We start from the raw sequence: 12,263 nt of genomic DNA, 5'->3' as shown, positions 1-12,263 counted from the left end.
AAAGACATATGTAAACTGGTTTCATTAAATGAATTACCTAAAAGATGGGATGATTTGTGTGCTCATATTACAAGACAAAAACTCACACCACTCTTGGTTCATACAGCAAATTACTCATACAATGGGACACTCGTTCTGTGAGGTTCTACTGTAATGTTCTATTTGAGAAATGTTCAAACATTGGTATGAACTTAACAATAAGGTAGCAACATTAATTAAGACACTACACAGTAAATCCAGGTAGAACATATTTGCACGTATCAAGTCAAAATGTAACATCATCATCTTTACATATTCATGGATTTTTCTCAATTCTTCTTAATTGGTATCTATTGAAGAATATTCAGCTACTTCCTGGTAATAGTTACTAAAGAACTCTACCATTTTTCTTTTAACAGCAAAGTATGGAGGCCAGCTATCCTGAGCAGCTTCTAATTGCTATCAACAAGAATGGAGTGAATTTGATACATCCAAAAACAAAGGTAAGTTCAAGACAATTTCTGAAAAAAAAAAAAAAATAAATAATAAAAGAAAATCCTAAAATATTCCAACAACAAATTTACTTCAAAGATTTGTAACTTAAACTCCTTTTGTTATTATATTTCCAGAGAAATAAATACGCTGTCTTTGATTCTATTAATTTTGAAAATAACAGTTTTTTATAAAATTTTAGTAATATTTGTTGTTATTAAACTGGTGTTTGGGACAGATTAGTATGAAATTTTGATGGGAAGTTTTAATTTAGATTGCTTTAAAACAAAGTTTGTATCATAAAACCACAGGTAGCTTTGGGCAGGTTGGTAATCAAAAGGATTAATTATTGAATTTATATGAAGGCAATGTGCTCACTAATATAACATGATCTCACCACAATTTTTGTCTCCCACTGAAAAATCAATGTATTTAATTGGTTTTTTTCTGCAATCAAATATAATTTTCCCTGCCAGTTTTGGTGGCCAGTAACAGTACTGCCTGATTGGCACACGAGCCAGTGGAACATTAAAAGCACATTTGAGCATGATCATTGCCAGGGCCATGGATTGGTTCCCATGCTGGTGACATGTGAAAAGCACCAATCAAGCATGATCTTTGCCAGCATCGCTGTACCAGCACATGTACCGGTGCCACATGAAAAACAACATTCGAGCATGGTCGTTACCAGTGCTGCCGGATTGGCTCTCATGCAGGTAGCACATAAAAACACCTTTTGAGTGTGGTTGGTGCCAGAACTGCCTGACTGGCTCTCATGCCAGTGGGACGTAAAAAGCACCCACTACACTCTCGGAGTGGTTGGCATTAGGAAGGGCATCCAACAGTAGAAACTTTGCCAGATCAGATTGAGCCTGGTGCAGCCTCTGGATCATCAGTCAAACTGTCAAACCCATGCCAGCATAGTAGTTCAGTAGAAACTAGTCTCAATAACTATGAGCAAAATCAATATTAGATGTCCTCCCTTTAACTCTATCCTTAATAATTCTTGATACTTCAACTCTCATCAGGAAGGATGAGATCTCAGGGTCTATTCATACCAAAGAGAGCATGAAGATACAATGAATGGACCACAGTGAGTGACATAGAATGGTGTTGGGTCTGAGCCCCCTCACCTATCAGGCTAAGAATATCTTATTTATAAGAATATCTTATTTAGTCAGAAAAAAAGAAAAAAAAACAACTCTGAACCACTTGCATCTTAAGCCAGTAGCATCGTCATCATTTTAAAGTCTTGTAAATATTTTCATGATTAACCTAACATTTAGCAGGTAGAAAATGTGTGAAAACATTGTTTTTCTTAAAAGATTATTGAATTTTGATGATCTGTTTTATACCAACAAAGATGGAAGATGTCTAACTTAACAAAGCATTCTGACAACTGAAGGGGGAAATTAATAAAACTAATGTGCTTGAGGAGACCTATTGTGTCAAGTATATCAACATCAAAATAAATATCAAATAGAAATTGTAGTTGTGATACCTGTGCACGTAAAAAGCACCATCCGAATGTGGCCGATCCCAGCCTCCCCTGGTACCTGTGCCGCTGGCACGTAAAAAGCACCAACCGATTGTGGCTGCTGCCAGCCTCCCCTGGTACCTGTGCCGCTGGCACGTAAAAAGCACCCACTACACTCACGGAGTGGTTGGCGTTAGGAAGGGCATCCAGCTGTAGAAACAGTGCCAGATCAGACTGGAGCCTAGTGCAGCCTCCTGGTCCAACCCGTGCTAGCATGGAAAACGGACATTAAATGATGATGATGAATGTCTAGTGTTGATTTACATAGATGAGAAAACTGGGCTAAGACTAGAGTTCAAAAGGATTATAAAGCACACCTACTGTTTGATGTGGGGCTTAAAAGAAATGCAAAAACAAAAATCATAGAATTCTAATATATCCATCGTCTTTTTTTCTTTTGTAGAATATATTGGCAACACATCCATTTACCAAGATTTCTAACTGGAGCAGCGGTAACTGTTACTTCCATATGACCATTGGCAACTTAATCAGAGGAAACAAACTTCTCTGTGAAACACAAATGGTAAATATGGTCTTCTTTTCTTTTATATATTCTTTTCTACTCTAGGCACAAGGTCCGAAACCTTTGGGGAGGGGGCCAGTCAATTAGATTGAACTAAGTACACAGCTAGTACTTAGTTTATTGACCCTGGAAGGCAAAAAACCTCGGCAAAATTTGAACTCAGAATGTAAAGACATGAAATACAACTAAGCATTTTGCCCGGTTGCTAACGTTTCGGCCAGCTTGCTGCCTGTGTGTGTGTGTGTGTGTGTATAAAAGCATGGCCATTGCCAGTACCATCTGATTGGTACGTAAAAGCACCCACTACACTCTCGGAGTGGTTGGCGTTAGGAAGGGCATCCAGCTGTAGAAACTCTGCCAGATCAGATTAGAGCCTGGTGCAGCCATCTGGTTCACCAGTCCTCAGTCCAACCCATGCTAGCATGGAAAACGGACATTAAACAATGATGATATATGAAATAGATAAATAAAATGACAAAGGAACACAAATTACAAGGAAGCTATAAGATAATGTAGAGGCATCCAGCTGTGAGTGCACTGTGATTCTTATGGCACACTCAGTAACCAGTCATTACACTCTGTTCTCTCCTCCTAACACTTTAGAATAAAGCATGGCAATATTGAATTCTAACAACCGGTTATTAGAATCACTCTGCCAAAGTGAAATCCTTATATAAATGTGGCTGTGATAGGTGCAGGCATGATTGAGTGGCAAGAAGCTTGCTTTTCAACCACATGGTTCTGGGTTCAGTCCTACTATATGGCACGTTGGGAAAGTGTTTTCTACTTTAGCCTAAGGGACCAGAACAGATTTCTTGTTGTAGATGGGCTAAATGACCACTCACATTTTAGAAGAGAGGATTGGGGGTGGAGGGAAAGGGATAAAAATAGCTGTGACAAGGCATCTGTATGGACCCTCAAGTGGAGACAGAGAAACCAGGAATGTGGGTGAGTGGAGATTGCAAGGGTGTAAGGAGAGATAGGTGAGGGGCAAATACAATGAATGAAGGACACGTGTTGAGTGGATAAGGAGGAAAATATGAGTGTAGAGATTGGGTAGGGATGATGGATAGGGTGGGGGTGAAGTGTACCAGAAGGATTACTATGATACAGCAGGGTGGGAGGTGAAAGAAATGGTCATGTAGATTTATCAGAGATAAGCAAGCAAAGAAGGTGAGATAATTTGGTGGCTCAGGAGGAAGTGGGGTGATCAATATAAAATGTGGGTGGAGAGGACAGTATTAAGGATGGATATCAAGTGAAATGGTTCAAAGGTTGTGAGAGAGATTTGGGGTAATCAAAGAAAAAAAATTAATATTCTAATTAAGTACAAGTCTTTAACATTTTTTTTTGCCCTGACTAAATTATTTCCCCATGTTTATTTCTCATTCTCTGCAATTTCAGGGCTATAAGATGGATGATCTGCTTACTTCATACATCAGTTTGATGTTGACGACAATGAACAGACTTAAGTCAAAACCATCTTCATAATTGGTGCAAAATGGTTTTTTTTATCCCCCCCAATGGCCTTATAAATTGAAACCTAAATATCTCTGTAGTGAACTGTTTCCAGCTTACAACTTAATCAGTTCACTACAGCACAGATATACATGTTCCCACCTAACACGTTCACTGACTGCCCTCTGCCAGTCACGCAATACAGGGAAGAAGAAGAAAGAAGAGGACAAAAATATTTTAGCAAATCAACAAGAGGAATCTGATTACATTAAATGTTTTCCTATTTTTATATCAACCTTTTTTTATTTTCTTCATAATTTTCTTCTTTTTAATATTTCTCATCAATAATTTGGAATTGAAGAATTATTTTTAAATAAAATTCAATTTGATATCAGCATTTTTTTACAAGTCTCTGCCATGTCTAAACAGGCACTAAAATAGGAATTAAAAAAAGGAAAAAAAAAATGGTTTCGTTTTTAACATTTTCAAAATCCCAACACCTCAAGTTAGTTATGTTTCAATCGTTAATAAATTTAAATATTACAGGCTTAATTACAAAAATTTTTTTTCATTAACATCGAAGCAGACAATGTGATTAGGCAGAATAATTATTAAAAGTCAGTAGTTGATATTTGACTACTCGTTATTAAGTCTTTTACTAACAACTTGCATCGACCAGAATATTTTGATTTAAACAAAATAGTCTTAAAACGGCAGGTATGATGACAAATAGGCACTTTTATCTCAACATTGCAATATCTTAAACTTCAGTTCTAGAAGCAATAGAAAATACAAACATTTAACTAACTGAAATAAATTTAGCGAACGAAACTAATATATTTTGTAAAACTTAAACAAAAAAGCTTTAAGTAATAGGCTTTCAGGTAAGTTTTAATTTGCTATTTCTTTCCTCCCCCAGATAATATGAAAAATATTAATTAACCAATGACAGCATTAAGTCTTAATTAAAATGAATACATATATATTGAGGAGTAATTTGTTTAAAGCTTGGGGCAATTATAAATGGAATCACACCTAATGAGATTTTCTGCTGTGTTATACACATATATATCTCCTGTTTATGAACAAATTTCCCAAGGGTTTAAGAAAGCTGAGTCAGATTTTACTGCTTCCATAATTTTCCTTCTGCCAGCTTTCTTCCTAACTATTCCATGTTAACACAGCAGAAAGGTGCTGCTGGTAGTTAACTAAGTACATTATCTCTTTGTATATCACGGTCTGTATATTTAGTCCCAGATAGTTGCTGTGCTATTCCATTCAAAAATATTCCTACAATTAACATTTATAAAATGTGCTTCAATAAATATAAATGTTCAAACAAAATTCAGTGTTTCATTATTTTTTTGTTTTACATCATATAATGAGAATTTACAGAAAAAAAAAAGAACGATGAAGACGGGTGTGTAAACAACAAACAGATGTATTAGTTTGATGCTCAGGAAGTGAGAAAGTCTTATGCTTCGAGCCTACGCTCTTTGACAGAAAGGAACACAGAAATAAACAAGGAGAGAAAATAGAAAAGCTTTAGTGACTAGCAATCTATCATGGTGAATGCTGGACAGAGGGGTCACAGAGGAGAGCTAGGAAGAAGGGGAGATAATAAAGTAGCAGTGATCCCAAAATGAAGGTGCGTGTACATGTGTATGTGGAAGGGGGCTGATGACCTTAACATGTGTAGGTGCTGGGAAGTGGTCAGTGCTAATGTGTGGTGTTGTGGTGGTGCTGGGGAGGTGAGAGTGGGGGAAGCAGGGGTGAGGTCTAAGGGATGGGGTGTGATGGGATGTATAGGGATGGTGGGGTGACAATGATCATATAACCAATTTCTGCTGTTAACTTACCTCAGATCAGGCTTGTTCAAGTGGACCTACAAATAAGGGGTAGTCAAAGTGTTTCTACAATAGCATACTTTCGACTCCCTTGGGTCAAATTACAAAGTGTGTTATAAAAATATTTACATTTGACGGATATCTGTTTTGGCTGTGTTAACAACAAACAAGATGAGGACAAATATCCATCATATGTAAATAATGTACATAATTCTTCATCTCTTAAATATAGAACTATAAAAATATTTGTTCAGCTAGTTGTACATGGCACAGGCATGGCTGTGTGGTAAGAAGCTTGCTTTACCAACCACATGATTCTGTGTTCTGTCCCACGGCATGGCACCTTGGGCAAGTGTCTTCTACCATAGCTCAGGCTGACCAAAGCCTTGTGAATGGATTTGGTAGATGGAAACTGAAAGAAGCCTGTCATATACATATATATGTATTTGTGTGTGTGTTTGTACCTCCACCATCGCTTGAAAACTGATGTTGGTGTGTTTACATCCCTGTAACTTAGCGGTTTGGCAAAAACGATTGATAGAATAAGTACTAGATTTACAAAGAATAAGTCCTGAGGTCAATTTGTTCAACTAAAGGCAGTGCTCCAGCATGGCCACAGTAAAATGACTGAAATGAGTAATAAAAGACTGGTTCCCAGAAACTGTCACTGCAACAACACTAAGGCGGGACATGGTGCTGACCTCTGGAAAGCATCAAAGCTGGTGGTTCTGTTAAAATTCTCCATTCCATGGGAGGACTGTGCTGAGGTAGCATAAAATGAATGGCAAAGTGTGATCCTGTTGAGGTGATTGCAAAAGCTTTACATGTCGGTCCTTCTGCACAACCTACACCATATTGGGCATCAGAGGGGCCCAGTAGGTCATCAGGTGGTCTATGGCGGTAACAGAGGTTGCTTTGAAGTGGCATTGGCTCAGATGTAGGCCCTGGATTAGGAGGGGTAATGCGAAATGGACATAATCTAAGACTTGATCTACCAAAGCTGGGTCACCTGGTTGAGAGAGTGTCATTGTTGAAAGACCCAAAACACAATAACCCCAGGAAATATCACTGATGATGTGTTTAGGGACATCATAGGATGATGCATGGGAAAACAGCCATAAAATTCATTATCAACATATTTGTAAGTATGGATCTATGGATCTCATCATCATCATTGTTTAACATCCGCTTTCCATGCTAGCATGGGTTGGACGAATGACTGAGGGCTGGCGAACCAGATGGCTACACCAGGCTTCAATCTTGATCTGGCAGAGTTTCTACAGCTGGATGCCCTTCCTAATGCCAACCACCCCGAGAGTGTAGTGGGTGCTTTTACGTGCCACTGGCACAGAGGCCAGATAGCCACTCTGGCAACGATCACGCTCGGATGGTGCTTGGATGATCTCTGTAAACAATATAAATCCATATTGTATTGAAGTATAGTAATATTTATGGCAGTGAGCTCATGGTCATAGGATTGTGGTTTCGATTCCCAGACTGGGCGTTGTGTTTGTTGAGCGAAAACACCTAAAGCTCCATGAGGCTCTGGCAGGAGGTGGTGGTGAACCCTGCTGTACCCTTTCACCACAACTTTCTCTCACTCTTTGTTCCTGTTGTACCTGTATTTCAAAGGACCAGCCTTGTCACACCGAATCTCCCCAAGAACTACTTTAAGGGTACATGTATCTGTGGAGTGCTCAACTGGAACCCTCGTCATCGTAACTGACAGAATGCCACGATTGAACTATAGAAATCTCTACAGAAATTTTGTTTTTTAACCCAGAGTGTATATATCAATGATTGTAAGCTAGGTGTCTGTGTATATAATAAAAAATGAGCAGAAAAGGTAGGTTTCAATTCTTGGATAGGGATTACATTAATGATTGTGTTACCCTCCTTTAATGCCCTTGATCATAATTCTTATAAACCTCACTGTTATTACAGGTTATCATTACACTTTTAGTAACAGCATTAAGCTCACTGACCAATAAAGAATTATTATTATTATTATCATTATTATTATGGCAGTGAGCTGGCAGAATAATTAGCATAGTAGACAAGATGCTTAATGGTATTTTGTCCGCTTTCACATTCTAAGTTCAAATTACACCAAGATCAACTTTGGCTTTCATCCTTTCAGAGTTGATAAAATAAGTACCAGATGAATGGGAGTGGGATGTAATAGACTAGCCCCCTCTCCTAAAATTTTGGGCAATAGGTGAAAGCCCGCAAAGTGGAAACAGTACCATACTGTATATTTTTTTTTATAATTTATATATACTTATTTTATTATAAATGCAAAACAACACCATGGAGGAATCGATGTAAACTTAAATAATAAACCGCAATATAGCAAGGAATTACTTTATCTCTCTCTCTCTCAAATTAGATATAAAATGTCTCTGCATTACCTTCACTTCAACTTCCACAATGTTCTCTGTTGCTTCACTTGAATCACTTCATCAATGTAGCTGCACGTAGAGCCAGGCTTCTTCAAGTTTCACCATTTAACATATTCCATCTCAACCTGATGTAGTACAGAATGGCTGTACGCACATCCACCACTATAAAATTGATATAAACAATGTCATGACTAAACCCTTTAAACTATATCAAATCCAACATGAAACGCAGTGGCTGTATCAACAGGAAACCCAAACAGAGCAGCACATGAAAAGCTCCTTTCAAGTGTTGGGTCTCACGGAGGCAATGACCAAAACCTTTGGCCTTATGTTGTGCTTGAGAAGAAGACCCATCAAACCAAGTAAAACCAGTCGTCGCAGATATTGGTGCCATGCAAATGTCATGTAAAAGTACACATTACATTTTCAAAGTGGTTGGCATTAGGAAGATCACCCAGCCATAGAAATCATGCCAAATCAGACTGGAGTCTGGTGCAGCCTTCAAGCCCTGGTCAAACCATCCAAACCATGGCAACATGGACAATGGATGCTAAATCATGACACTTTGTGGTTACACATAAATTTTTTCTCCTAAAGAATCAGCCAAAGATCTGACAGTGCTAATATCTCTGCCATTGTCTTCCAGGAGTAATTGGAGCAAGGAAACTTTCTAAATGTTCACACCAATATTCTAGATAATGATACTCTGGTATCTTAAATGTTAATTCTCTCTCTTTCATCTGCCACACACAAAGACGACTTTTTGTTAATCTACCGGTTATTCCACTGCACCTCTTATGTGTCCATAGCTTACACTGGGTGCAGCAAATGAAATTGCTTGCAACCCTTTTCCTACATATTGAACAGGGGCATTTGCCTAATGGAATTAGAGTCTTATCTGCTTTCTTGCAAACAACTTTGGTCTTCACTAGGTTAAGGCCCTTTAATACCAGGTTTTGCTTTCATACCTGGAATTTCTTCTCCAATTCTGCAACAAGAGTGAGGTCATCAGCATATAGTAATTCGCATAGGCAGCCTGAAGGACTATGAGGAATAAGGCGGCGAGCTGGCAGACTCGTTAGCACGCCGGGCAAAATGCATAGCCGTATTTTGTCTGCCATTACGTTCTGAGTTCAAATTCCGCCAGGTCGACTTTGCCTTTCATCCTTTCGGGGTTGATAAATTAAGTACCAGTTACGCACTGGGGTCAATATAATCCGTTTCTCTGTCCTCTCTGTGTTTAGCCCCTTGTGGGTAGTAAAGAAATAGGAATAAGAGTGGACTAAAAACTGAGCCCTGGTGCACCCCTATTTGTATGCTAAATTCACCACTGTATTTGTGGGTGCTGTCGCCCTACTGACAGCACCACTGTACATGGTTTGTACAACTCTAACAAGTCACTCATCTACTCCTAACTTCTTTAGAGACCACCAGATATCAGAGCAAGGCATTCTGTCAAAAGCTTTCTCCAGGTTGACAAAAGCCAAGTACAATGACTTACTTTTGGCCAAATACTTTCCTGCAGCTGTCTCACTAGGAAGATGGCAACTGTGGTACTCTTCCCTGGTGCAAAACCAAACTGCATCTCATCTAGTTTAATTCTATTCCTAATCAATTGACCTCTAACTCTCTCTTCAACTTTCATGACCTGGTCCAGCAGTTTCATACCTTGGTAGTTGTTTCTATCTAAAGCATCCCCTTTACCCATCTAAAACCAACTATAATACTACTACAACAGTCATTGGGTATGCTGCCTTACTAAATAACCTGATTACCTATATGAGTGACTATGCTGTGTCCTACACCACCAGGTATTTTAATCACCTCGGCAGTGATTCTTGATGGTCCAGGGGCTTTCCCTGTCTTCATATCCTTAATTGCTTTATCCATTATACTGCTGTCAACTCTGATGGCTGGTCCCTCTGTTGGTTCAGTATTTGAAGATCTCTTCTGCCCTGCATTTCCCACATTTAGTAATCTTACTTCTCTGAATCACTAAGTGCAAGCATAACATTATCCATTCACACCCATTTCTCACCCATCATCGTTTAACGTCCGCTTCCCATGCTAGCATGGGTTGGACGATTTTGACTGAGGGCTGGCGAACCAGATGGCTGCACCAGGCCCCAATCTTGATCTGGCAGAGTTTCTACAGCTGGATGCTCTTCCTAATACCAACCACTCCAAGAGTGTAGTGGGTGCTTTTTACATGCCACCAGCACGGGTCCAGTCAGGCGGTACTGGCAATGACCTCACTTGAATCTTTTTACACATGCCACCGGCACAGGTGCCAGTGAGGTGACGTTGGTAACGATCACGCTCAAATGGTGCCCCTTTACGTGCCACGGGTACAGAAGCCAGTTGGCTGCTTTGGCAACGATCACGTTCGGATAGTGCTCTTGGCACCCTACTAGCACGGGCACAAGTGCCAGTAAGGTGACTTCTATTCTCTCTGATATACTACTTTGCGATCCTGAACATCTTACACCTCTGATCCTCATAATGTATAACATTAGCAAATCTCTTACCTTCTGCCATTCTTTTTGCTATGAAAATCAGTTGCTTAGCTTCCCTTCTGGCTACTTGATAGAATTCTCTGCACCCACTGCCATTTCTCGTCTTTCCAGGCCAGTCTCTTTGCCTTTATGATGCTGTCCACTTCCTTGTTCCACCACTGTGTCACCCTCAGCCTAGCTGTCACTTTACACCAGCCACAGATTTGGTCTGTAGCCCTCAATAGATTGTCTCACAGGAACTTTCAGTTATCCTCTCAGTTACATGTCCCAACTCCTCCGCTCTCTTTCTCGTCAGAAACTTCCATTAGAACATCTCTATATTTCTGTCAGTTTGCTGGGTCTTTGAGCTTCCATAATCTTTTCCAGAAGGGTTTATTTCGCTGAATCTTTCTTGTTTTAATTCTGAAGTCAGTAACTAGTGACCTCCGTTGGGTTGTACATTCTTTACCTGAGAAAGGCTTTGCATTTGTATCTGCAATGTATATATTTGTTGATTAACAAGGCAACCAATGGTTTCATGCGATAAGATCTTCACAATTGTTGAAGCATACCACATGGAAGTGTTGGTACTCATTTCCATCTCTTTTCAATGTTCGCATAAGTCAAATAGAATTTGTTGAGGAATCAAAATTTTCTACAGTCAGACGTCTTTCCTGTTACCAATTCTCACCTGTTTCCAAGCAAGGAAATATTTCTCCATGGCTAAAAATGTTTTCCACAAAAGACTGGAAATGAACAGCATCACATGTATGATAATAAAGCTTGCTTACAATCATTATGTAATATCAAAACAGGTATACACACATGCACACACACACACGTGCAGCAGGTGTCTTTCAGTTTCCATCAACCAAATTGACTCACAAGACTTTGGCTGACCCAGGGCCATAGTAGTGGGACTGAATCTGAGACCACATGGTTAAGAAGCAAGCTTCTTAACCACAGAACCACTATATCTTCTATTAGCAAACACCTTGGCACATTTAGAATCAGTTTTGCTTTTGTAAAAAAAACAGAGAGAAAATCACATTTAGTGAAAGCAGAATTTTAAATGAAATAAATTGAAATGATTGTTTTTTTTTTATTAACTTGATTTTTGAATTTGATTACAAACAATTCAAATTCTTATAAATGTTTGAAATCCAAACAGTTTATGATAATCTTGGTTTTCAGCTATAGCTGCTACAAAACACTTAAGACAGTTTTATATCCCCCAACTTAAACCTTAATCTTCTTTGAAGTGATTTGTCAAATCCATCTTAGAGAAATGAGGTTGCAGCAAGATAAATAAAAACAAATTCTATTGTAAATAAAACTGTAAAACAAATAAAAAAAACTGTAACTGAAAGTGATTGGTATGTCACTAATGAACTGACTCAACAAAACCAAATTAAATGACCAATATCAATGAAACAAACAAAATTGAATTCTATATATAAAAAAATAACCATTTTGTCCTTCAACTTCAATGTACATCAATACTATAAGATGTGATATCTATAAGGTTAT

The 12,263-nt window shown here is 38.7% G+C and overlaps 1 protein-coding gene across 1 annotated transcript in view; it reads left to right on the top strand.

Annotated features, from left to right (window-relative positions):
- LOC115214969 (myosin-VIIa) overlaps positions 1–5,333 on the top strand; it is a 57,082-nt gene extending 51,749 nt beyond the window's left edge. Inside the window, exons 27-29 of the mRNA XM_029784066.2 lie at positions 399–482; positions 2,412–2,531; positions 3,936–5,333. Of these exons, the coding sequence (XP_029639926.2) occupies positions 399–482; positions 2,412–2,531; positions 3,936–4,022 (291 nt within the window). The 3' untranslated portion in view covers positions 4,023–5,333. The remainder of the gene's footprint in view (positions 1–398; positions 483–2,411; positions 2,532–3,935) is intronic.
- The last annotated feature ends 6,930 nt before the right edge of the window (positions 5,334–12,263 follow it).

Source organism: Octopus sinensis, linkage group LG8, assembly GCF_006345805.1.
Source record: "Octopus sinensis linkage group LG8, ASM634580v1, whole genome shotgun sequence".
NCBI lineage: Eukaryota > Metazoa > Mollusca > Cephalopoda > Octopoda > Octopodidae > Octopus > Octopus sinensis.
Note: the sequence above shows the minus strand (reverse complement) of the source record. Positions and strands in the feature narration are given on the sequence as shown.